Below are 26520 nucleotides of genomic sequence, written 5' to 3'. Positions count from 1 at the left end.
TATTTTATTTCTTTCTTTCTTTCTTTTTTTGTATTGATTGCAGCAACTGAACCAGTGGTCCCTGTTGTACCTACATGTATGCCAGGATGGCTGATTGCAATTACCGTTGTTGCATCTGTGACGGGATTCTGCTTTGTTGTTGGCATCGTAGTATACGTGTGCTTCATGAAGACGAAACCGCGGAGCTCCACTACCGCTACCGCCCCACAGATCCAAGCCAGCGGCCAAAGCATGCCAACTGGGCATACCAATGTTGTGGCGTTAGCACAGAATGGCGTCATGTACTACGACCCAAATAATGTTGTAGTGGATTATGGGACTTCTCCACCTACTTACTCCGAAGCCGTGACAGGTTTGCCCACGACTACAAAGTCATCCATGGGTATTGGAGAGTCTATTGGAGCTACACCAGTCCAAGAAGGATCAGGAATGTCACCTGCAGGAATTCAGATAGTGGGTAGTATTTAATCTGTTAGAGAGAACTAATATCTATACATCAGTGTTAATCTTTCTTAAATAATGAACGATCTATATCCTACAGGGTGTTCCTAAAAAGAAAACACCGGTAACCGAAGCAATCAACGTCTTTCATCTCTCATTTTTTTATTCAATGAAATGAATGGAAATAAGGATGTGCTAAACAGAGATTGCAGCTAGACGCCGGTTATGTAATATTACATTCACTTGCAAAAACGTAGCAGAGGGGGTAGCATTTCATTGAAACTGGGTGTCAAAAATAAACGATAAATCTGAAAGCCTACAGAAAACTAATTTTAGTACCTAACAAACCAAAAACTTGGCATAGAAGGTTTTGTACCCGTCTTCTTCGAAGAACCCTTATTCTGTGATCCGTGACAATTATAACGAAAGCAAAGTGCCAAATTAAAGTTGATCAACCACTTGTTGTACTTTAGTATAAAAGCATTTCAAAGGAATAAACCATGTATTTTTGACATAGCTGACCTTTGAACTTCCGTTTAATATTTTTTCTTTAGAAACACCCTGTTTAATTCGTCTATGGCAGCTGAAGAAGACCCCATGTAGCTCTCTTGATTGATAGAGTCTGTACAATATATCTTTTCGAGTAACGACGACACAAGGGGGAATACAACTACCTTGTCTATCACAACAGATAATTTATATTTTGTTTAAACGTTCTATTATTTCCTGCTGCGTTTCTCATATGATTATTCTATTCTTTTCAATTCAATTCAAACTACAAACTTGTCAGCAATATTGTCAGCGGCAAAATATGCAGACGACTATCATCGTGAATCCGTTCGATTGTGATCAGATTTCACCTGTCGCTATTCAGAGAATGTGTTGAGAGTTCCAATTTGGAACCCTTAAAAAGACGTATATTCACATCAAGCATTGTAAAGAGTTGCTCTTCAGAGTTCGTTACCGTGATGTCCATTGTTACCATAAGCCATTTATTCTGAACTAGCAGAATGAACATTTTCCTATGTAAGTTCCATTATGTTTACGATTGATGCTGGCTTGCCTTTGATCATGCTCTGCAGATTTTGATTATTCAGGTAATGATATGATATTTTTTAGTAGGTTCCTCCATATTTCTTTAGCATTTATTCCCGTATTCCAACTTTTATCGATCGACTACTATGTGTTATATGTTTACAGTATTCTATATATGTCTCCTAGCTGGACATAATGTATTATTCCATTTTGTTACATTTGATGTATTTCTTATTCATTGAGAAATATGACAATAAATGAAATAAAATGAAATGAAATATGGAAGGCAAATGTAAACCATCGTAACATTGAATTCAGAGAGCTTAGGGGATGACATAGTTTGGTTGAGATGGGACTTCAGGTCTCCAACTTTTTTTATTTTGGTGAAATAATGAGAAACTTCTATTGAAATATGAAAGAGTATATAATTCTAAGAGGAATTCAAAGTTTATTTGATACAAATTGGTTTTCAAATGGCTGAGATATCCTAAACAAGACGATCTTCATGAATGGTGAAAACCACCATTTATCATAACGACCTCTTGTTGGTTTTACTTCGTTTGTGGATATCTCAGCCATTTCAAAACCGCTATTTACCAATGGATGATTGTATCACCATACGGATACACCAAATGTGTTGCATGAAGACCATATTTCAGAGGGAATGGTGGGTTGTTTTGCTTTCTTCGTTGATCAGATTTTCGTCACACATGCATTCTTTGCGTAAAGCTTATTCTTCAAATTGTAGATGCTCAAATATTTAATATATCGATGATGACTCTGCAATCTCTGATTTTGTGTATGCCTGAAGTTCTCTGTAGATTCATCATGCTTTGGCAGATATATGGTGCAATGTGATGTAATGCAGTGATTCTTATTGTTCAGAAAGCTTTTTGTTATTCTTAATGAATGTTACTTTCGACGAAACGAACAAACAAAAGAGACCCTACTGTACCGTACAGAAAAATCCACTATTTCTTATCTTTTGAACCATACACTGGAAATCCTAGCTATTGGCCTGACCAATGTGAGCATGCGAGACGCTTCACACATAGGCCTACACATTGATATGCTTGTACACGCTTGTATATATATACACACACACACACATATATATATATATATATATATTTGGTTAGAGCTAATAAGCTCTCGTTGAATTTTCAAAAAACGAAATATATGCTTTTTAGTTATACTGTTTAAGTACAGACATAGTTTTGGATGACACTCCTTCAGAAAGAGTTTGATTTTTAATTCTTGGTGTTATTGTAGATGAGAAACTTTCTTGGAAATTGCATATTGATTATATTTGTAATAAATGTAATACAGGCGTTATCAAGAGACTAAAATTGTGTTTCCCTCAAAAGATCATTACTTATGTTACACTCCTCAGTGATATTGCCTTACCTTAATTATGGAGTTTTAGTTTGGGGTAACATTCACCAAAATTTGTTGGATAGAGTGTTCCTTTTGCAAAAGAAAGCTCTTCGCGTCATTTGTGACTCTCCCATACGTTCTCATACAGATGCACTGGTTGCTTGAAATAAGCTGTTCAAAATTTAGAGACTAGTTTTTATTTAATTTAGGACAATTTATGTATATGTATAGCAATAACTCTCTTTCTGATGTTTTCCATTCCATGTTCCTAAAAATCTGTCATTTCATGAATATCCAACTCGACGTTCTAATGAATATCATTTACCTGTTTTTCGTACGATTTTAACCAAGAACACATGTGTCTATACTGGCCCATGTTATTGGAATTCCTTGCATCCCAATATTAAAAATGTTCCCCTGTATACTCATTCAAAATCAAACTGATTTTTTTTTTATAATTGCAATCATATCATAATCCTGAATGGAATTAACCAGCTGCTATAACTCCTTATCAAAGAACTTACGTTTTCACGTAATGATTGCTACGTATACTTTAGCTCCTATTATTATACTCATATAGTGCTAGAATAATTCTGCGATTATATCTCTATTACCTTGTTCTTTCTCGCGTCACTTTTTCCCCACTCTCTCGACATACTTCTGACGAGATCGTTGTCTCTGTCGAGCGTTTTGTCTGTTCTGTTCTTTTACTGTTATGTTAGTTTTGTCTCATTTTGTCTCGTCTCATAGTTAATTATCCGTTGTACTGTTACTCCTATTTCAGTCCTGTTTCATGTTAATTCGCTGATCTCTCTATCTAGTGGGCTTCCAGACTTTTTCTTTGCTTTCAACTGGTGTTTTTCCTCTGAGGGGCCCACATCTTACAAGCTTTTTCTTTTCAGTGTGTGCCTCCTTTTTTCGAATTTTGCATACTGTTTACTTACTTCCAATCACTTGAGTCTTATGATAATGTATAATTATCTTATGGTTCTATAATCATTGTACAGTCTTTTCATCCTACATTGTTTTACGCACTTTATTTTCTGTTACCCTAAAAAGTGATGTCTATATGTTCTTGTCAAAAAATGAAATAAAACATTGAATTGAATTGAATTGAATAGTGTTAGCAAAATGCCTAAAGGCATTATTTACCGTTTGGAGATGAAACAAAAACCCAGCATTAGTGCTTCAAAATAGTTCTAAAATGTGAGGTAGTAATAGAAACAACCAATGTCAACATATCAACCAGTATAATCGACGGTAAGTATTGATAAACATACAAAATGTGAACGATATGTTTCCAGACTAAACCGTCTATGGTTTAATGAGGAAAAACAGTGGTATCTCCTATACACATATTAGGCTTTATTGAAAAATGATTATATGGTAGGATGTTTTGTCATGTTTGTGATACATTTGACTGACACATAAACATCAAAACTGATATCTTGAACATTTTGTATATCACCGCACCAAAAGGTAAACAGGACCTTTACTACGATACTTTTTGCACAATGAGCGATACAAAATAGTGAATTGCAGATCCAGAAGAAATTAAACATAAGCAAATAAGACTAACGTGTGTTATGAGGAACCTGCGTACACATACAAAGCAGAATGACCGTTTGCAAGTAAAGTGCATTAGTGACAATAAAACAGTGGTATACGAAGAAGAAACAGAATATAGATATTGCAAAGTAATACGTAAGCACTAATAATTAAAAGTGCTTATGACCACATTTAAAAGGTACCGAAGTTTTTATAGTGACAATTTTGGTCAAAAATGTCATCGCCTGAGCGAAACTCCCTTGTAAGGATACGAATAAAAAAGTCTAATTTACAGGCAGGAAATAGTGACACGAAGCATACTGAGAAATTGGCTTTCAATACGCATTCGCTTAAAGGACCTTAAATACAGGTGTACTTCATTGACTTACAAGAGAATCTAAATTATTCCAAATGGGAGTGCCTGTCGAAATAACTGTCTCAAGAGCCAAAACTGTACGAACGTGGATAAAGACTATGATAGAAGCTATTTTGTTTTGTAAGGTAAGTCTATATCAATATCACTGCCTTACCAAAGGGATCGTATAGTTTCGGTTGAGACCTAATTTTAGGTTTCGAACATTTTTTTGTGTGAGATGATGAGAAACCTCTTATGAAATATAAAAGAGCATGTAATTCTATGAGGAAGTCAACGTTTATTTGACGAAAATTGGTTTTAAAATGGCTGAGATACCCAAAAAAGAGTGATTCCAATAAAGTGTTGGACCAACACTTTATTACGATCGCTTCGTTGTACTTTGTTTTTGGATGTTTCAGTCATTCCAAACCCGATTTTCATCAAATAAACTTTTGAATCCTCTTAAAATGGTATGCTCTGTACTATATCATAAGTGTTTTCTTGGTATCTCGCAAAAAGTTCAAAGCCCAATTCTCATCTCTACCAATACTGTACCATCCCTTTAAGCTAATGTCGCCCGAGGAGTGCACAAACCAGTGCAAGACTCAGTCAGTCCCAAGGCCTGGATAAAGATAGAGGGTTCGACGGGAAGAAAAGAATGCGACCAGTTAAAAAAATATAGTATAGTATAGTGATGGGAGCAGCATTAAATTTCTGGTTTCTGACTCGAAAGCGCTGGTAATGAGCAAGAGTGATATACAAAAACTGTATGATAGGCTATTGATGGTGACTATTGCCCTAATTAGGATCGGAGATGGGGGCATTTTTTGTTGTTGTGAAAACAGAATGCTAAATCAATGATTGGTCCAATTTCATGATTTACGCGATTCATATTATTCTATTTTCTTTTTTTTTTGACAGGGCATAATAACACACAGTGCTTTTTTGTATAACAGGAATAACGTTGACGATACAATTATAACAAGAACGGAATATACAACGATACCGAACAATCTATCATTTCAGCAAAATGTGTAACAGGGAAACATGTTTATGAATCACCAATGCAATTCAAAAACATTGCGGGCAAAGTAAAGGTGAAAATATTTTAATCAGAATGAATCAATAATGTAAGAATTTATTACTTCGATTTCACATTTAGGAAATTTGCTTCCTCCATTTTCGATGCGAATCGAAGGTATCACTAGCTGTTTCGGTACCAGTCACGCCCCCCTCCCTCAAGAAAAAAAAATAGGCTCCTACCTATTTTTGGCCATGACAGAGCCTTAAAGGACAAGTCCGCCTTCATGGGTATGTGGATCGAGTGAATGCAGCAATATTAGTATAACACATCAGTGAGAGCTTGATGAAAATTAGACAAATTCGTTCAAAATTTATGAACTTTTGAAGTTTCTTTGCATTCACTGCTGGATGAAAGAACTACTACAGCTTGTGATATCACATGTGTGCAACGATATAAAGAAACTCCGTAATATGAAGAAAATTCGACATATTTTCACTTTTTCGCTTGATAAAAGAACACTCGACTTGTCTCTTCAGAAGGAAGGGGAATAATATTGCCTTTAACGTACGTCAGTTACAAGTCAAGGTAATGAACACTTGTTTTTTTCAAAAAGTAAAATGTTGTGAAATACTCTTTATTTTCCCTTATATCGTTCTACGCATGTGACATATACACTATAGTAGTCTTCTCATGCAGTAGTGACTGCGCAGAAACTTCAAAAACTCATAACATTTCAACGAATCGTCCAATTTTCCTCAAACTTTCACTGATGTTTTCTACTAATATTGCTGCATTCACTCAATCCATATGTATACGAAACTAGACTTGTCCTTTAGATTTCCGTTTTATAAGTAATCATTTCATTTTAGCTCGAATTATTAAGGCACTCATTTGGTAAAGTGCGTGGACTTTGTATGAATCTACATGGCTACTCTATCTCTAGGACGTATACATTCAGATCATCTTGGGTTGCTTGCATTTACGTTCTGGGCTCAAAGGTTGTGCACAGAATGTTATAGATGAGCAGCGTTATTTCCTTCATATACGCCTGATGTCAGATCGTATATCGCGAATCGCATATACGTCTGAACTGCCATGCCAAAAGGACGCAGTATTTTAGCCATAATATGTTGTGACGGTATTGGAAAGAGGAAATATTTGGAAGGTGAGGGACACAATGGTCAAGTTGGTCAAAGCATGTATTTTGCTGTTGCTTTGTGGGATCACATTCGCAGACGTTGGTAAGGGATCCACAGTGATTGTTGTTGCGCAAAAAGAAAAAAGAAAAAAAAGAGAAAGAATTTATCTGTGACTGAAATTGATATCAATCTGTATAGGTACGTGGGAACAGTTCATTTAAAAATTAACCCTCATTCTTTTGTCCGTGGATCGTTCTAAGTATCATTTGGCTACTCTACAGCTTAAATCAAGTACTCGTTAGATAATCACACACATTTTTCCCATCAAATGTTTTGGTTTACTTTTTGGATATTATTCGAAAATGTTACATTTGTATGACCTGAATGTATTAATGTCATAATACACCATTTCAAAGAAATTTGCATATTGAAAAAGATACCGCAATTGAAAAAAAAAAGAGTGTCAAATTCTTCAAATATTACTGGAACGTTTCCCAAATTCGCAAACTAACGTTATTATTATAGTGTCTTGGGAAACCGATACAGGATTTTTAGGTCTTCATTTATTTTTTGCTAGGATATTCTAAAGTCATGAATCATGTTTTGCGATGTCTGTGTAGTCCCATATAATATTTTCCCCGTGGTACTTTGTGCAAAAGCACATATTTGGACCTCATTTGTAGCTGTAAAATTTAATTCTAAAATGACACTTTCTACATTCGTTTGATGAAAGTGAATATATTTAAATGAAGTAACAAGGGGTTTCACTTAAATTAATTCTCATCGCATGATAACAAGCACTCTATTTGCTTATTGATGACGGTGTCCACGAAATATATAACTGTTCAAACGTACATGTACGTCATTTCCTTTTGTGTACCTGACAGGCCGTAATCCTATATTATGTCACAAGTAAGATTAGCAGTCTTTATTTTATTTCCATTGTGCATTTGTTTGTATTTTTGTATGTCTATACAAGTGGACAAATAAAATCAAACTTAATCGCAACTGAAAAAGAAATAAGTTCAGATTGTGTTCATAGACGATCGTTCATTTAAATTATGTAGCATAAGAACTGCATTAATCAGAGTTTCCTATCTTCTTTCACTATTCTTAGGTTAGTCAGACCCCTCCCCTTACTTTTTTTTTAAAATTTTGCATGAAAAGCATACACAAAAGTAGCCACAAATAGCCTTAAGGGGTGGTAGAATTTTGAATGAGATGAGAGATTCAAATCTATACTTTTATACTAGTCGAAAAGACATGATGTTAAAGACTATTAGAGAAATTCATAGTTTATTTTATGTAAAATCGGTCTTGAAAGAGCTGAGAAATCCCCCAAAACAAATTAAACACGGTGGTTCTGAAAAGGTGGTTCTAAAATAGGACCTCTCGTTTGTTTTTTGATATCTGAGCCATTTCAAAACCGATTTTCATGACATGAATTTTGAATTCATCTTAGATTTGCATGCTCTTTCCTATTTCATAATGGTTTCTCATTACGTCACTTAAAAAATTGGAAATCTAAGGTCCCTTTCAACCAAAGCCAGGGGCGGATTAAGGAATTCTGTAAGGGGTTAAGGGGCAAGGCAGTTTAAATTTCTGACGTCACTTCCTGATTTAATCAGCTGATAAGCCCCCCTCCCCATTTACCTCATCAGGAATTTTCTCGTACCACTTGCGGGGTTAATTGACAAGCAAAAAAAAAAAAGAAGCTAATCTGGACGGTACATGAATTATCTATTCTTGACCTACTGATTAAAATACGTGTGGCGTATTATTGATAATTTCAGAATTAAGATATTTCCTGCTCCTTTTTTTTTCTTTCCTGATGTCATCAACAGTAAGGCCAGCTGTAATAAGCATCAGTGTCTCCTGTTAACGCACCTTATATCTTTTTAACTACAAGGCAAGCTCAAATGGCAATACAATTCTAGTAGAATTACACCTCAGATAATGATTATGAGGGTCAAAGCTGCTTACCTAACAATGTCAGGTTTGGAAATATATATGAAACGATGTTGGCGTTGTTTTCTTTGGTATGAAGCAAAAAAGGTTTGTGCACACTATGGAACTCATTACTTATGTCTTACCTTTGCCGATGTTTGCGTCACTAGATCTTTCAACTGTCAATTGTCTCCTTCTTGTGAGTTTATTTCTTGTATATTTTTAAGGCAATGGGAGTGCAAAGAGCTTTCAGAGGATACATGAAAAATAAGATCATCACTTTCCATCACCATTGTTCCTCAGGAACATTAACCTTTTTTTTTTCAAAACAGAAGAACTTCCAGTTTTCTTATTCTATGAAATTCAAGACATGCAAACCTATAACACTTCTATGATACTTTGCCATACAAGGTCGGAATAGGTTATTTGAAAAATCTCCTCTGAAGAACTTTCAAACCGGAATTAGATCGCAGATAAATGAAAACTGGCATGCTGTCTTATGTCTTCACTAAATTCTAATGTTTCTTGGAGGGAACATTCAAAACTATCTGTCTTTCAGTTGAGTAACAAAATATGATTATGTCAATATACTAAAAGTCATCACATTACAATTATATTGTTTCCCAATGATCATTAGGAGTGCCAGAAACAGGTGAAGTGCGTCTTGTCAGCGGTTCGGGAAGCTACGAGGGACGAGTCGAGGTTTTCTACGACTCTCAGTGGGGGACCGTGTGTGACGATTTGTGGGATATCGACGATGCCTCAGTTGTGTGTAGACAGCTTGGCTTTGCTAACACCACCAACGCCTTCCGATGGGCCTTCTTTGGTGGTGGCACGCCTAAACAGCCTATCTTTATGGATGGCTTGCAATGTAGTGGCCACGAAACGGAGCTAACAGAATGCGAACACAACGGATGGGAAATTCATAATTGCGTTCATTCTGAGGACGCAGGAGTGAGATGTCATACAGAGTACACAGAAGGTAAGAATCTAATGGAAATTAAGCAAACCTGAAATAAATGTTATAATGAAAAAGCTGAATAAAAACATGCAAACAATTGTTTGCATGGAATCTGAATCGGTGAAATGCATAATTGAAACCGTGCTTTTATTTTATGCATGCTTTGTTCACAAAAGTTGTCCTTTACAACCAAAACGCTCATCGCAGACTGGTCCTACCTTAGATATAGCAACAACTAACTAATGATTTCTGCGTTTGGAACTTAAGGAGAGGGAGCAGGTGAACGAAATACCTCGTTCGCAGGCTGTTGGAAAAGAAGCATCAATGATAGGCAGTACATACAGAAACGAAAGTGATGCTCTCTTCCTCACCCTCCTCCTTCGGTCCATCTTGATAGACTCAGTAAATAGTGAAAGACGCACACGCAGAACCAGAGATAGATTAAGCCGTTCACTTTGTCTCTGTATATTTATATTCCTCACATTTGACAGGCGTGTTACTACATTACTGTGTAATATACCCTAAGAATCTTTCCTGTACATGAGAAATGATGTTATATATAACATATGCATTTTGCTGGTATACGTATAACCGATTTAAAAAAAAGAGAAAAACTTAATAACCTCTACTAGCTGAAAAATTAAAGGGTATTTTTTTTTCTCAGTGCCAATGGAAGTAAGTGATGCCCAATGTTCATTTCTGTAATGAGGATTAAAAACAAAAACAAAAACGTTTGTATGAGCTTTTAACGCCTAAATTCAAATGGACAAGTTGTATAACGCATTTTTCTAATGTCATCATTGGAGAATTTCACATCAGGGACTTAAGCAGCTGAAGAAAAACCATTATAATTATACCATGTAAGAAAAGTAGTAAAATTTGTGTGTGGTATTCAAGGCGATCGTCAACGAATCAATAACTTGACATATCTTCAAATAACCATAGCTCCCATAAAAAAAAAGAGAAGTTCCCTTCTGTCTCACTTATCTTTAAGTTAAGCGCAGTAGGTCGTCTTCTTACGTTTACGCTTTAGATTCCAGAGATTACAGACGAACGACTACATTGCCCCTAGTATACAGTGTGAATTGATCTAGGCTAAGTTTTGAGAGTGCTAATTAACCCTAAGTGTGCTTTACGAGCCGATCGGCAGAGAATACCCCATTAAGTGCTGTAGCCTATACAGCGTTCAATGTTCCTTTCACAGAAAGGACTAAGAGCCTTTAAGAGTTGAAATAAAGGTACCGAGAATTGAGAAGGTTTGACCAGGTTTCGTGAAAGATATCAGACAGAAGGCTTGGTTGCAAGAAATTTGACTGTAGCAATGGTAAAACTCTGTCTTTTCAAGACTTGTGGGGTAGTTCAGTAGTACACTGTATACGTTATCACATAGTTAATGAACAGAAGAGTTATTGATGAGGCTGCGTTAATTTTAAACTTACTTTGAACTTAATATCATGGTTATGATGTCATTAAACAGGTGTTGTTAACCTAAAGAGAGTACGTTTTATCTCTAAAGGTCAAGAGGCATGTTTATGACATAGACGATGTATATCTAGACCATGTAGACAGCCTGTCATTCCGAGATCACACGTTTGCCCTCTCACAAAGGATGGCATAAAAACCCAAAGATGAAGGAAGTCATAAGTAACTGAAAACATCGATCAAAGTGAGGTCGGTTAAGATATTGAAAATCCTATAGCAATTTTCCACATTGAAATTGCACATACTGCATATAATATGACAAATTTATTTCATTTATTCATTTCGTTTCCACCAAAAATGTAATATAACTGCAAAGAGACTTTTCAATTCACATAATTGCACACACACAAACACACACACACAAATTTGTACGACATTGCAGTCTACTAAAAAAAAAAAAAAAACCTCAAGCTTCTGAACACACTCTTTGATAGGCATAGGCACAGGCAGTCTTCTAACCGAATCAAGACGATGTAATAAAAGTACTTACTATTGACCTAAAGAATATCTCTAGACTGCCAGGCATTTCAAGATTTCATGTTTGCCCTCGCACTTTATAAGATGGTACAATGGCCGATCATATTCAAAGATAATTGAAAATGCACAATACGATAATGTGTGTAGACCAGCAACTCTTCATATGCACCATCATTTCTTGGACTACATACATTTTAAGTTAATAAATGGCAAACAACAAACAAGTCAGCTCCTTCTGCTTGTATGACGATTGCTTGCCAACTGGGGCAGACCATGAGGGGTCAGCATGTCCCACCTGTTCTCTGGGTCAATTTCATGTTTAACCCTAACTAGGCCGGGGGGAGGGGGGCCTCCGAGGCCCCCCCCCCCACCCCTCGACGTTCCGCGCGATGTATCGCAATTGCAAAAAGCTATCGCCGCGACGTTTCATGACTTTTTTTTTTTCGAGTCTCCCGCATCTTTTGACACCAAATTTGGCGACGCCCGGGCGCTCGGTTCCGAAGTTACGCATCAATATGTACATGCATGTCAGACCCAAAATTGCTCAAAAACGTGAATTCGTGTACAATTTCAATGCAAACTGTGCTTACAGGCAAATTTCATAAAAGCATGATTATTTGGGTGTTTTATTGATTAAATCAATGAATAACATATTTTCTTGTTCGGAGCGATGTCGCGGACAAATTTCATCGAAAAAACAATGAAAAACATAAAGTCCAAAAAACAGAGGAATACATAAGAAATTCAAAAAAACAATAAAATACTTCTGAATATTTTCTGATATCACATTTTTTACAACATTTGCTGAGGACACTAAAAAGAATATTTACAAAAAAGTGCCAGTTTTGAGCTTTATTTTGTGATTATACAAAATAGTCTGATTTCATGCATAATTATGCATAAATTAGCATAATTTTAATAGCATAAATGGTAATTTTTTGCAAAATTAACTTCATGGTATTTTAGATTACATCATAGGCAATGTGTGTGCCAATTTTCGTCGCGATCGCGCGTTCGACGGCCGAGATGTGGGGGGGGGGGGGGGGCCTCCTACCTAAATAGCCCGGCCTAGTTAGGGTTAAATTATGTCTCTCTCAGACATGGGACCGCCACTTATGTCGATTTAGTGGGCAAAGTGTTTTGTTTCTTACTGGAGTTAAGGGACTGTATATTAGACTAGCCGGGACTCGAATCCTACATTTCCGTCTTTTCCTTTTGGCAAGCACGCTATCGACTAGTCCCCCCCCCCCCCCCTCGCCTCCGCCCTGTGTGATGATACAAATAAGTGCAGTCCTAGAGCCTATTATCTCTACTAATAGAATCATCTCAGTGAAACGTCTTCCATGGCTTGATATTAGAACTACATCATGTCCTTTACTAATTATTGTTACATAATTGCTATGCCGGCGCCTTTCCGATATCCCACTTGCTTCGGTGATAAGAATAATGTAAAAAATGAGAAATGTATGAAATATGATTGCCGTACAAAATGTCATAATTTCCTGCAAGGTGACGTGAGATTGGCTGGCGGTCCCACGTCTAGAGACGGCCGACTTGAAATCTACCACAACAACGAATGGGGCACTGTGTGCAGTACGACCTGGGGTCCCGAGGAAGCAGAGGTAACCTGTCGTCAACTAGGGAATGACGGAGTGAACAATGTGTACTACTCTCCCACACCTGGTAATGGACCAATCCATCTGTCTCACGTGGGCTGTATTGGAAATGAAACTGGACTTGTCGACTGTAACGTTACATACGGTGATGATGGTAACAGCTCATGTACACACAGCAAAGACGTGGGTGTTGATTGTTACACTTTACTTAGAGATCCAACAGGTAAGTTCGAATTGAGAATATGGACCAGAATTTTCGACTGTATTCTCAATTATACCACATTTCCAGTTTGATAATAAGGAACATCTCTGAAAATCTTGTAAGAGCTTGTGGTGTCATCATGCTTGTATGGGGTCGGGCATATTCGTCAATGTTGACTTCAGAACATACAACATCATTTCGAAGTTACTTGTTCCGAAAACCAAATCAAAACACGCTGTGCTTGACAAAATGTTATCCCCATTCTTTTTTTATTTTTTATTTTATTTATTTATTATTATTATTTTTTTTTTTTGGGGGGGGGGGAGGGGGGTGTTGTTCGTGTTTGCTTTACAACATCATGGAAGTTTTAGTTGTTGTCTACTACAAGTGCAGGTTCACACTGTAGAGACTGAGGAGCAGTCGATTCCAGAGTTTGGTGGCAGCCTGTCTAATACTTTAAAGGGGCATAGTCCCGGTAGTGTAGAGGGCGCTGTTGATGATACTGCCGATCACCGTCAGCATTGATACGAAGATTACCGAAGTTGTCATCAAAGAGATTTTTCTCCTCCCCACCGCAGTCACTGCGGAAAATCTCTTTGGCTGTCATCAAGAGTAAAGTGCGTAGGTGTTGCTAAGTAACGTTGCCTTCGTCGTCTTCTCTGCGCATCGCGCAGTCTGTAGTAATGCCAGGGTACGTGCGTGCATAATGTGCTTGTTATTATGACATCACAAAAGAAGTTTGCTAAAGCTGTCATCCCCCTCAGCCGAATCATGAGCCGAACTGTGATCGGACCACTGACTGCAGTGGCTGGGCCGGCGCAGGTGTTATAAAAGGTGTTATATATATAAAAAAAAAGGTCAGAGAAAACACATAACCTTACCGCCGCCATACTTCAAGATCTCTATCTATTTCTATTTTACTGCCGCTTAGGTACTTCCGGGTTGAAGAAAGTGTGGGGGCCCAAAGTGATGACACCTTATGTATTCCTTTGTATGGTGCACAAAAAAGTGTGGGGGCCCGAGCTCCCACGGCCCCCACGGCTGCGCCGGCCCTGAGTGGATCGGACTTCTTCGGACTCGGGGAAGTGGGCCAAAGCGTAAGCGCTAAAGAGGAGTCGATAGTGTAGGTCTCTTAACCTAATAACCATTTTGCCTGTCGAAAACACATCTGGTGAATCATGAGACAGTTTTGTAGCATAAAACCCTGTTGACAGCGGGGGTGACGTCGTATGTACTAGTCATGAAAAGAAGTGAACATAATCATCAAGCTTTCATATATATGGCATTTTGCTTTAAGGCCTGTTGCAACTTTCATGATATCAGTCATAACTGTGCAGACTTTTATCTGGTATTTCCTCCAGTCTAGAATCATCAGCGTATAAAACAAAATATCATGATACCCTTAAATCATCAGATAGCCTGCATTTTGATAGATGAAAATATTGCTCATTTCCTGCAGCTTTGCAAGGGGAAATTCGCCTTACCGATAGCACGACAGTACCAAGAAATGGTCGCCTGGAAATCTACCATGGTAACTCTTGGGGCACCGTGTGTGGAGACGGATGGCATCAAACTGACTCGCAAGTTGCTTGTCGGCAACTTGGCTTCTTGGATGCGTATGACGCTACCGAGATCGATGCACCGAGGGGATTCATAGGGCCTGTCCATCTATCTGATGTCAACTGTACTGGGGACGAGGTTGCACTTTCTCATTGCCCCCACGGTGGTTTGGGAGAAAACGAATGTCGACATGCCAGAGACATATGGCTGTCATGTTTACGCGACTACTACGGTGAGTGCCTATTGAATTGGAATTGAATATTTTTGCGTGATTATTTTCTCTGAAAAGTGATTGTGGATAAATTCACGTGGATTTGGTGACATCATGATGTCATAGGATGACAAGTTTCCCATTGCCTTACGAAACGTAATTTCGCTTTCCCCCTGATAATTTCTCCTCTACGGTTTTCCTGTTGAAGTGGGTCATGATTGCATTCTTTTCAAGCTGCCTCTGCGAAATTATAAAACATTTTACAGATTGATATAAAAAAATGAATATGCACTGCCAGGAAAAAAAAAATGAGAGTACCTGTTCAATATGTATGGCCTATATATCTTCAACCCTTTTGCCGCGGCCTTACTTATAGGAAGTTTATGGGGGATTTTAAGGTGACATGTAACGTATTACTATACAGCGTATACGATACCATGTCTTTATCATCATTTCTCGCATAGATTCAAGAGGAAGTATTTACATTCTCCGCATCTAATTCTTTTAGAGATATGAGAATTAGCGGTGGAAAAACCCGATAGTTTGTATGGTGTTTTGCGTACCAATCAACCAGAGGAACACCCTAACCTCCAAGTCTACTATGCATACCATACTTTTTGGAAAATCATGTTCAACTTCAAAAAAAAATGATAACGTTTTATTTCTTGTTCTATTTCGAGGCAAATGACAAATATGTATACTGTTTGTGATAGGCAAATTGGATATATTGTGATTATTTATCCTTTATAGGTCCGACTTCAAGTCAGTTGACATCAGTCATAAGCAACCATGCTTATGAAATTATTTTTGTACACCTGAAGATGAAGGAGGGACATCACAGGAAAATCAAATTGTTAAAGACGAACGCACCTTTCCGCAATAGAAAAATTGGTCTCAGAGTCAAAATTCAACCATAAAGTGTATGATACACAACAGAGGAACAGAGGGCTGAAGGGTGGGTGGGGAGCTGCCCCCACAATTTTGTCACTTAGAAATAAAAAACAAACAAACAGGAAATAGAGTGTCGAAGGTACCGCCCCGATCCTATCAAAGAAAGGGGGGGGGGGCGATGGGAGCACTGACCCTTGACCCCAACAACCACAAGTACCCCACGATCGCCCTGTCCTACCATAATTACATTTTGTCAATTCATTTAGTCATTTCAGTCAAGTTTTCCACACAATTTATATTATTTTTATAACATACATCTACAGATACAGCTTGTAAGTGAACGGTGTTAATTCTTTGAAATCCGGTGCATCAGAGTATACAGACTGAACATTAAATGATATCTTATGGCACAGAATGGATTTAATTTAGTCCAGAATTTATGTCATATTCATATTTGAAAATCAAGATAAGATAAGAAATGATGAGAGAATGACATTAGACAGCCTTTTACTGCACGTCTGATTAAAAGTCGTTTGTGTTAATGGCAATGACATTTTTTGGCTATAAATGTAAACTCATAAGTAAAAGCTCACTGGGACAATAATCAGATTCTGGTGATACTAATGATATTGTTTATAAGCATAACAAGTTATGAGTTGTATTACAATTGTAGTTACTATGATTAACTTTCATACCTATAGTTGGTTCCATAATGTTTATTTAATCCATCTTCCCATTGCACATATAACTGATACCTGGATTCATCAACATAGTACAGATGAAATTCTATATTATGAAGGCGATGATTCAATTTTCTGGTGCATTCATTTTTCTTAATCCAACGAAATGACAAGGGCAGAATCTGTCAAGAATGACTCCCACTATATTGCTAGCGCTCACACTCTTGATTTCAATCGGATCTGGTCTTCTTTAACCCTATGAAGCCCAAGGGGGGGGGGGGAGGGCACATTGTGCCCTACCATATTTTCGTTTGCCACTCCTACACCCTATACTCGATTTCAACCAAATTTGGTGATTTTTTCAAGAATCTTATTGCAAACATTTTTATATATGTCAGATATTGTTGGTTGCCATGGCAACTGTAAACTGACAACCATGTTCGTCAGATTTTGCATGATTTTTCTGTTCCAATTTCAGTTAACAATATAATAATGGATGAAATAGGAGTTTTCTTGGTTGTAATTTGCTGAAGAACCAAAATGTGAAGTAATAATGGTTGTGAATTATCCTGGAATTGATCTTCTAATTATTTCCTTTATTTTTATATGACATATGCATCAAACAATAGATATAATAGAAATAATCGAAATTACAGCATTTTCCAAAAACTAACCTTTTATTTTGTGTTATCTTCACACAAGCTTGGCCTGTAACATCATTTGTTTATCATATTATCAATCTGCAAATTAAAAATGTTTATATTTTGGAAGTATGAAATGTGATACTAATATGCAGTGGTTCAGGAGTTATCAAGAGTTATCTAACTGATCGCAAACAATATGTTTTTTGAACAATCATAATTCTGATATGAGAGAACTTAAGTGTGGCGTGCCACAAGGTAGTTTATTGGGCCCGCTGTTGTTTCTTGTTTACATTAATGATTTTTTGTGCTTCGTCCGATGTGTTATCGTTCATACTTTTTACCGACTATTCAAATGTTTTTTACTCACATGAAGACCCAAATACTCTTGTGCAGACAGTTAATTCTGAATTACAAAATTGATGTGAGTGGATACGAGCAAATAAGCTGTCTTTGAATATCAAAAAAAAAAACATATATGCTTTTTAGTAACACTTTAGATAATTTGAATATGGACATTTGTTTTGGTTACGCTGTCTTAGAAAGTGTTTCCCATATAAAGTTTCTCGGTATTACAATTGATAATAAACTTTCTTGGAAATTTCATATTGATAATGTCTGCAAGAAAATTTCACGTAACATAGGTGTTATTAATAGACTAAAACTATCTATTCCTCAACATTCGTTGTTTACGTTGTATTCATCTTTGATATTGCTCTATTTGAATTATGGAATTTTGATATGGGGAAACACACACCAATTATTATTGGATAGGGTTCTACAAAAGAAGGCTCTTCGCATTATTTGTAATACCGTTCCATATTCTCATACAGATCCTTTGTTCTTTGACGATAAGATTCTGAAAATCAAAGATTTGTTTTTACTTCAATTAGGGCAATTTATGTATACTTATAATAATAATTGCCTCCCGTTTATTTCTAACTCCATGTTTATGCGCAACCGGACATACCCAACTAGACAGTCAAATGGATTTCATTTACCTCTGTTAAGAACCTTGCTAGCTCAGCAGACTTTTATTTATGTAGGTCCAAGATTCTGGAACTCCCTTCCTACGGATATAAAAAATGCACCTTCATTGAATTCTTTTAAAAAGAGATTGAAAATGTGTCTTTTGAAGTTTTATAATGTCACCGAATGAATTTGATTTTGTAATATATTTCGTAAGCACGATATTATCTTCTCTTCTTTCACTACAGGCTGTGTTCTCTTGAGGCATCAATCAAATTTTTACTGCCTGCTAGTATTCCATAATGTGCTCTCGTCCTTACAGTTACAATCTCTTCCGCTGGAAAGCAGCTCGTTAATGTATCACTTTCGAAGACACTTGGCTAGCTGTCTCTGTGGGCTTTCGCCCTTGGTGTATGCATCAAAATGATTTAGGCTTTTCTCTCTCTCTCTCTCCTTTTCCTTGTTTTTTGTTCCTTTTTTCACACTTTTGCTTTCTTTTTTTTTATTCCCCTCTTTCCCAGTTTTCCGCACTCTTTGTAGTTCTAAGTTTTTCACCTCCTTTTTCCCCCTTTCCCTAAGAGGTACCCACATGATATAAGCATAGTCTTTTGAGTGGGTACCTCCATTTTTTTTTCGCAGAGTGTATAATACAGTGTATTTTTTTTTTTTTTTTGTACTGATCATGTAGACATGAACATATTGTTAATCCTGTCTGGTTATGTATATTTTCAACGACTCTCTTGTCAAATTCATAATATTGTTTCTTGTACATTCTGTTGAAAAAAAAAAGTGAAAATAAAGGTTGAATTTTAAGTTCGAATATGTACCCATTCCAATCAATACATCATAGGTTTCATATATTTCTTTATATTGTATTGAATAGCGCCCCCATATCTTGACCTTGACAAATTTCAACCATAACAATAGTGAAGATTGAGTTGCTTTTCCTTTTTGGTAAATATAAAATAGAAACATATATACTGGGGATAAAGAAATAAAAAGAAAAATAAATGATTTTAGCATATTTCCTATGTATTAATTAATATTTTGGTAAATAGCGCCCTCAGTGGATGACCTTGAGAAATTTCAAATTCAAATGAGTCATGTAGAGTATGAGTTGCTATACCCATGTGCCCAATATGACGGTCATACATCATATAATAAAGAAGTTATATAGGGGGCACAATGTGCCCCCCCCCCCTCCCCCTTGGGCCTGGAAGGGGTCAAAAAAAAATTACGAGAAACTTTGCTGTTCATGTCACTCTCATTACCGAAATCGTGATATTGTACTCAGTTCAGTTATAAGGTTTACGTTTATTTTCTAAAGTTAATGTTAGAACTGATAAATTCAGAGCTGGTTTATTGCCGTTTTGATTCTATGTTGCTTTGCGTAAGGCAGATAGTTACGGTCGATTATTACTCTTCAATATTTTTTTTCTTTCTTGTGTTTTTGTGTGTCTATGCTCTGCAGTCCTGCAGATCATGTCAGTAATTTTGTTTCAGTCACTCCTCCTAATGGTCAGTTACAGCACGTCACGCACCGATGCACCTCATCGTATACATCCCGTGTATACGATGTGCACTGCACTTCCCGTTGCACCATGATAGGCCATTATTGCGTAATGTCACTCATTGTAAATGGATTTTGATTTTGGAATAGATGACCAACAGCTAGTCAATCACACAAGCCAGTATTTCACTATCAATGAATTCAACAGTCAGTTTTTTTTCAATAAGGCAAATCAGATTTGTGCTAATTTCAGTTTAATTCACCTTAATTCAAGAAGCTTAACTAAAAATTTTGATACGTTTGAACTATTTTTAAGTTCCCTCAATGATTTTCCATTCTCCGTTATAGGAGTCACCGAAACATGGTTGCACACCAATTCCCCGGACCTATTTGGCATTGAAAATTATAATTTTATTCGTAATGACAGAAAGCATGGCATAGGAGGTGGGGTTGCCATGTACGTTGATAATCAAATTAGATTTAAAATTCGAACTGATTTGGGTATTCAGGGAGCAGAAAGTTTATTTATTGAAATCTTAAATGATAATGAGAAAAATATTATAGTTGGTACCATTTACCGTCCTCCACAAAATGACGTTCAATCTTTTATTGACAACTTCGACCAATGTGCTAACGAAATTTTTGGAGAAAGAAAATCCATTTTTTTGATGGGAGATTACAATATGATTTATTACAACCCATCACCCATTTCCATGACATATTACTTTCCAACTCACTGCATCCCCACATCAATAAACCTACCAGAATAAATAACACCACCCATAGTAAAACATTAATAGATAATATACTGTCTAATGTTATAACTGAAACCTGTACGAACGGTATTCTTTATTCAGATATATCTGATCATCTACCGATTTTTATGATTAATGATAAATCTGTAATAACTCCAATACGTCGTCAACCCAAACAATATTTGAAAATGTATCAAAATGAAACGCCACAAAATATTGATTCATTGAATCAAGATTTATTTGAAGAACAATGGAATGACGTCTTTGAACTCCAAGATGTTAATTCTTCCTACGAATTTTTTTTTACAAAAACTATTAGATTATTATGATAAACATATTCCTTTAACTCCCAAAGTAAATGGAAGGAAAAGAGCTCGGCAACCGTGGATTACTCAAGGTCTTATACATTCCATTCTTACTCGAAACCGTCTTTATAAAATATCTCTGAGGAAACCTACTCCTGAAAACGTGAAAAGGTATAAAACATATAGAAATAGATTAACTTCTTTGATTCGAGTTTCACGTAAATCATATATTTCAAATAAACTCGAATCTAATAAGGATGATAAAAATGCTCTTTGGCGGATTGTTAATGAAATACTCAAAAAGAAACCTACGGAATGTCCTGATAGCATTACCCATAATGATAAAGTTATTACTACAAATTGCAAATATTTTTAACATTTTTTTTTTGTTAATGTTGGTCCTTCTTTAGCTGCATCTATTCCCATAAAAGATATCAAAAATTATAAAGATTACTTACCTGAAAGTAATCAAAACTCTTTGTTTTTTACTCCAGTAAATGAATCAGAAATTATTGATATTGTTCGATCTCTGAAATGTAGTAATTCCTATGGGCCTGACAACTTAAGGGTGAATTTTTTGAAAAAAATAATTTACCCCTTAGCAGCCCCTCTCACCCATATATTTAATTTATCCTTACTTAACGGTGAGTTTCCAGACTCTTTTAAAATCGCCAAAGTTATCCCCATTTATAAAAGAGAAGATCCATCATTGGTGAAAAATTATAGACCCATCTCATTGTTACCTGCAATATCGAAAATTTTAGAAAAATTAGTTTAAAAGCGTCTCTCCTCGTTTATGATTGAAAATGAAATATCAAATGTGAATCAGTTTGGCTTTAGGAAAGGATTTTCTACCGATTATGCTATAATCAAATCTGTTGATAATATTATTGATGCGCTTATTAAAAAGGAGCACATAATTGGAGTTTTTATGGATCTTAGTAAAGCATTCGACACTATTGATCATGACATTTTATTTGAAAAATTACATGATTGTGGCGTGAGAGGGATTACTTTGTCATGATTTAGAAGTTATCTAAGTCATCGAAAACAATATGTTGCATTTAAATCCAGTCATTCGTTCCATTTGAACGTGTCATGTGGTGTCCCTCAGGGATCTATCCTCGGGCCCCTACTTTTTTTGATTTATATTAATGATATCATTGATTCCTCTCCTCGTTTAAACTTCATTTTATTTGCAGACGACACCAATGTTTTTTATTCCCACAAGGATATTGTAACATTGGTTGATACATTTAACATGGAATTAAGTAATATTTCGAAATGGTTTAGAAGTAATAAGCTTTCATTGAATATTGATAAAACATGTTTTATACATTTTCATACGCTTCAATCCCAACCCACCCTTCCTCAAAGTATTTCTATTGATGATATAAACATTGCTGAGAAACATTCAACCAAGTTCCTAGGAGTGACCCTAGATAACAATCTAACTTGGAATACTCATGTCCAGAATATTATAACAGCAATATCTAAAGCAACTGGTGTGTTAAGGAGAATAAAATACTTAATTAATGATCAAACTTTAATGATGTTATACAACACCTTATTTTTACCATATGTAATGTACTGTAATATTGTATGGGGCAACTGTAGCAAAACCAAATTGAACACAATTTTTCTTCTTCAGAAAAAGGCTCTTCGTATATGCACACATTCAAATTTTTTGGCTCACACTGATCCCATATTTTATCGCCTAAAAACTCTAAAGGCCCATGATATACATTCATACTTAACTGCTATATTTATGTATAAACACATTCGAAATTTATTACCATTTTTCCATAATGCCCTAGTAACTAATGATCATATTCACTCATACCCTACCCGTCGTTCCCATGATTTTCATTTAAGTAATCCAAAGCTTTTACTTGCTCAAAAGTCGATTAGACATCACGGTCCGGATACATGGAACACTCTTCCTGAGGAGTTGAAACAGTGTGCCTCCTTGTTTTCATTCAAAGCAAACTTAAAGAAGCATATTTTATCACAGTATACTTCAAATACGAATTAAGCACGAATAATTTATATGACTTATGTTGGTCTCCCGATAGTAGCAACATCGTAAGTCATTCCCTCTTCCAGTAAACCAATTTCATCATTCCAAATCCCAGCCTATCTGCCCCTGTGCACTCTCAAGCACTCGCACGCACATTCACCACCATCACACATCAGAGTTTATTTTCCCCTGCTATCTTCGCAGCAGAATTTGTATTGTTTACCAATTTACCTACCTACCTTTTCCTCGGGCCGGCCATCTTTTCAAACAATGCTTACAATGGCGGCCCTCTGCATTATCATTTCTTAAATATAATATTGTTATTGTAATCCCAGCTGCATAGACATGCATACTGTAATATCATCAATTTCCTTTTATATCGTTGTTTATGCAAGTCAAACGACTCTGTTTCAAATATACTTTGTATGTTTCCCATGTTCACGATTATTCAATTTATGTATATATTGATTTGCAGAAAATAAAGTATCAATCAAACAAAATAGCTTGGCTTTATAGGGTTAAAAGGCCAAGTAGTTTCATTACCTTGCAGTTTCACGAGTTCCATTTTGATATGTCACATAAAATGCACCATAAACTCCTCTGTTCCTCTCAGGGCAATGAAGACTTTACTAGATTCTAGTTTGTGTATTTAAAATGAGTTGAAAGAAATAGCATGAAAGTAATCGAGTCATTTATGTTGTATTCTTCGTGTCTAATTACTGCGAATAACGTAACAAATCAGCTCATGACGGCGACGTCCGAATTGTTGATGGTGAAAAACCTTGGGCTGGCAGACTTCAGATATTCCATGACCAGCAATGGGGCACGGTTTGTAATGACAGCTGGTCCTACGAGAACGCACTGGTTGTCTGCCGTCAGCTCGGCTTCGAAGGTGTCGTGTCGTCCTACGAATACTACGGGCCGGGGTACGGTCCAATCCAACTGGGTGGAGTGGCTTGTGCGGGAAACGAAAATACGTTAATGGACTGCTCGCGCAGTGAATGGGGTGTCAGTGGCTGCACATCCCACGAACAGGATGTTGGAATAAAGTGCACGGAGTGGGTCGGTAAGTGCTGTGACTGTGGTCTTAAAGTTTCAATTTTACATGACTCCATAATGTCGTTCTTGAGATTGTTTCTCTCATTTAAGGACATAATTGCAATCAAAGTTAATCAAAGTTACATACTATTTGACGGAGAGAAAATAAGCACAAAAATAACTTTTCTTGGCAGGTTGCCTTTTCGATCCTTTACATATACGCTTGCCTTCATGTTTTTGATGCTTATTACCTAACATAATTGGTGTGAAGCAACGTGAATGACTGATTTGCAGGTTTCTTGTTTTACATCAGGTGATCCAGTAATTCATGATAAATGTATAGTTATGTGAATATTAGTTAGTTTTGTGAATATGAAATGTGTGTATGGTTATTAAATGTACTAGTATACTGTATGGAGGAAGGGGGGGGGGGCGTCCATGAATTGTAGGGTTTATATGTGGAAGGTAAATATTAATGGCATAGGATATTTGCTTGATGAAATACTTGTAATTAACCCTATGTTCTAAGTCTTCCTTCGGTAGTTACGTACTCTTTTAATCACCCATTGTCGTGTACATGAAGAAGGTGAGCTACGTCTTGTTGGCGGCCATGACTATGGTCGTCTTGAAATCTTTCACAACGACGAGTGGGGTACCATCTGCAACGACGGGTGGTCAACAAACGAAGCCCTGGTCGCCTGTCGCCAACTCGGGTTTCCTGGGGTTGCAATTGCGTCAAGTTATTACGGGATTGGCGACGGACCGATCCACCTCGACGACGTTTCTTGCACAGGCTACGAATCACAACTGATAAACTGCAGTAATAATGGATGGGGTATACACAACTGCCAACACTACGATGACGTAGGAATCCAGTGTTTGCAAAGTAAGAGTAAGCAAATCATACACTGTCATAACAACTCTTTACATTGAATCTCCTACAATGCAATATACCTGCAAAGACAATGATATACTGATACTATACTGATATTTTGACCGTTTCGAAAATACTTCTCCTCGTACAAAAAGATGTATGAATATCATCATGAATGGATTGATATCTACGATGATTATGTCATTTTTTCTTTCATTCGTAGATGCCTGGAATTTTCTATCTCAGATTTTTGTATTACAATATGGAGTTGATTTTTTTCTTTGCCAACTGGGTGGATCTAAATCTGAATCACACCACTGACTCAGATGACTTTTTTTTGTTTAAGCTAACCCAGTGTGTAATCAACGAAGTGTAGGGTTGATACTTTCTGCAAGTGCCTGCGAATCGTGAGTAGTAGGCCCTATTTATGTTGTGCTAGAATGCGGCATGGTTATTTTTTTAATCATTTTTAGCAAGAAGGTATACACGTGTTTGTTCCTTAAAATATTCCTACCATTGACAATATCGACTTTACTGAATTGAACTGATCTTCATCACTTTTTGTTGAACAATGTGTTGACTAGGTGTGTTATGCGCGTCCTACTCTATGCGGATCTTAATGATATTAAACTGTTGGTTGACTTTTTATTCGGCTTGTATTGCCAGCGTGCTACAATCAAGTGCGCTTTTCAATTGAAATGATATCATATTTTTATAAATTGCACGCAGTACCTGAACCAGTGGATCCCATGACAGGAGAGCTGATTGCAATTATCGTCATTGCATCGGTGGCGGCGCTGTGCTTTATCATTGGCATCATCATGTGCTTGTGCTCCATGAAGAAGAAACCACAGAGGACAACCACAGCCCAACAAATTCACGACAGCCGCCAAACCATGCCAACGGGGCATACCAACCCCGTGGCATTACCACAGAATGGTGTCATGTATTACGACCCAAATAATACCCAAGTGAATTATGAAGATTCTCCACCTTCTTACCCCGACGTCATGGCGGGCTTACCCACTTCAAAGTAGCAAAACGTGGATATCCGCGAGTCCACTGGAACCGCACTCATCACGAAGAAAGAATAGGACAGCAGCAAATCTACTACTTAACAGTACTTATGCGAGTACAGTGTTAAAGGGACTGTACAGTTCTGGTTGAGGTGGGGATTCATGTTTTGAATATTCCTAAGTGAGATAATGAGAAACCTCTTATGAAATATAAAAGAGCATGTAATTTTAAGAAGGATTCAACGTTTATTTGATGAAAATTGGTTTTCAAATGGCTGATATATATATAAAAAAGTGATTATAATAGGAGGCGACAGGCCACACCTTCTATCAGGATCTCTTTGTTTCACCTTGTTTTTGGATATCTCAGCCATTTTAAAACCGATTGTCATCAAATAAACTTTTGATACCCCTTAGGTTGCATGCTCTTTGACATCTCGATCATA

General features: G+C 36.7%; 1 protein-coding gene across 1 annotated transcript; it reads left to right on the top strand.

Annotated features, from left to right (window-relative positions):
• The first annotated feature begins 6869 nt into the window (after positions 1–6869).
• LOC139718566 (scavenger receptor cysteine-rich domain superfamily protein-like) lies at positions 6870–26262 on the top strand. Its single transcript, XM_071630033.1, has 7 exons — positions 6870–7021; positions 9504–9848; positions 13296–13625; positions 15064–15396; positions 23889–24212; positions 24768–25070; positions 25788–26262. The coding sequence occupies exons 1-7, from the start codon at positions 6958–6960 to the stop codon at positions 26093–26095; spliced, it is 2007 nt and encodes a 668-aa protein (XP_071486134.1). The 5' UTR covers positions 6870–6957; the 3' UTR covers positions 26096–26262.
• Positions 26263–26520: the final 258 nt, after the last annotated feature.

This window comes from Diadema antillarum, unplaced genomic scaffold, assembly GCF_040938485.1.
Source record: "Diadema antillarum isolate AM-2024a unplaced genomic scaffold, OU_Dant_1.0 scf00000097, whole genome shotgun sequence".
Classification (NCBI taxonomy): Eukaryota; Metazoa; Echinodermata; class Echinoidea; order Diadematoida; family Diadematidae; genus Diadema; species Diadema antillarum.
Note: the sequence above shows the minus strand (reverse complement) of the source record. Positions and strands in the feature narration are given on the sequence as shown.

Bases quoted from the DNA above. Each gene is read 5' to 3' on its own strand.
- LOC139718566 (XM_071630033.1), top strand. From the start codon at position 6,958: ATGGTCAAGTTGGTCAAAGCATGTATTTTGCTGTTGCTTTGTGGGATC. The intron at 9,849-13,295 runs GTAAGAATCTAA...ATTTCCTGCAAG, and splicing joins TCATACAGAGTACACAGAAG to GTGACGTGAGATTGGCTGGC. The intron at 13,626-15,063 runs GTAAGTTCGAAT...CATTTCCTGCAG, and splicing joins TTTACTTAGAGATCCAACAG to CTTTGCAAGGGGAAATTCGC.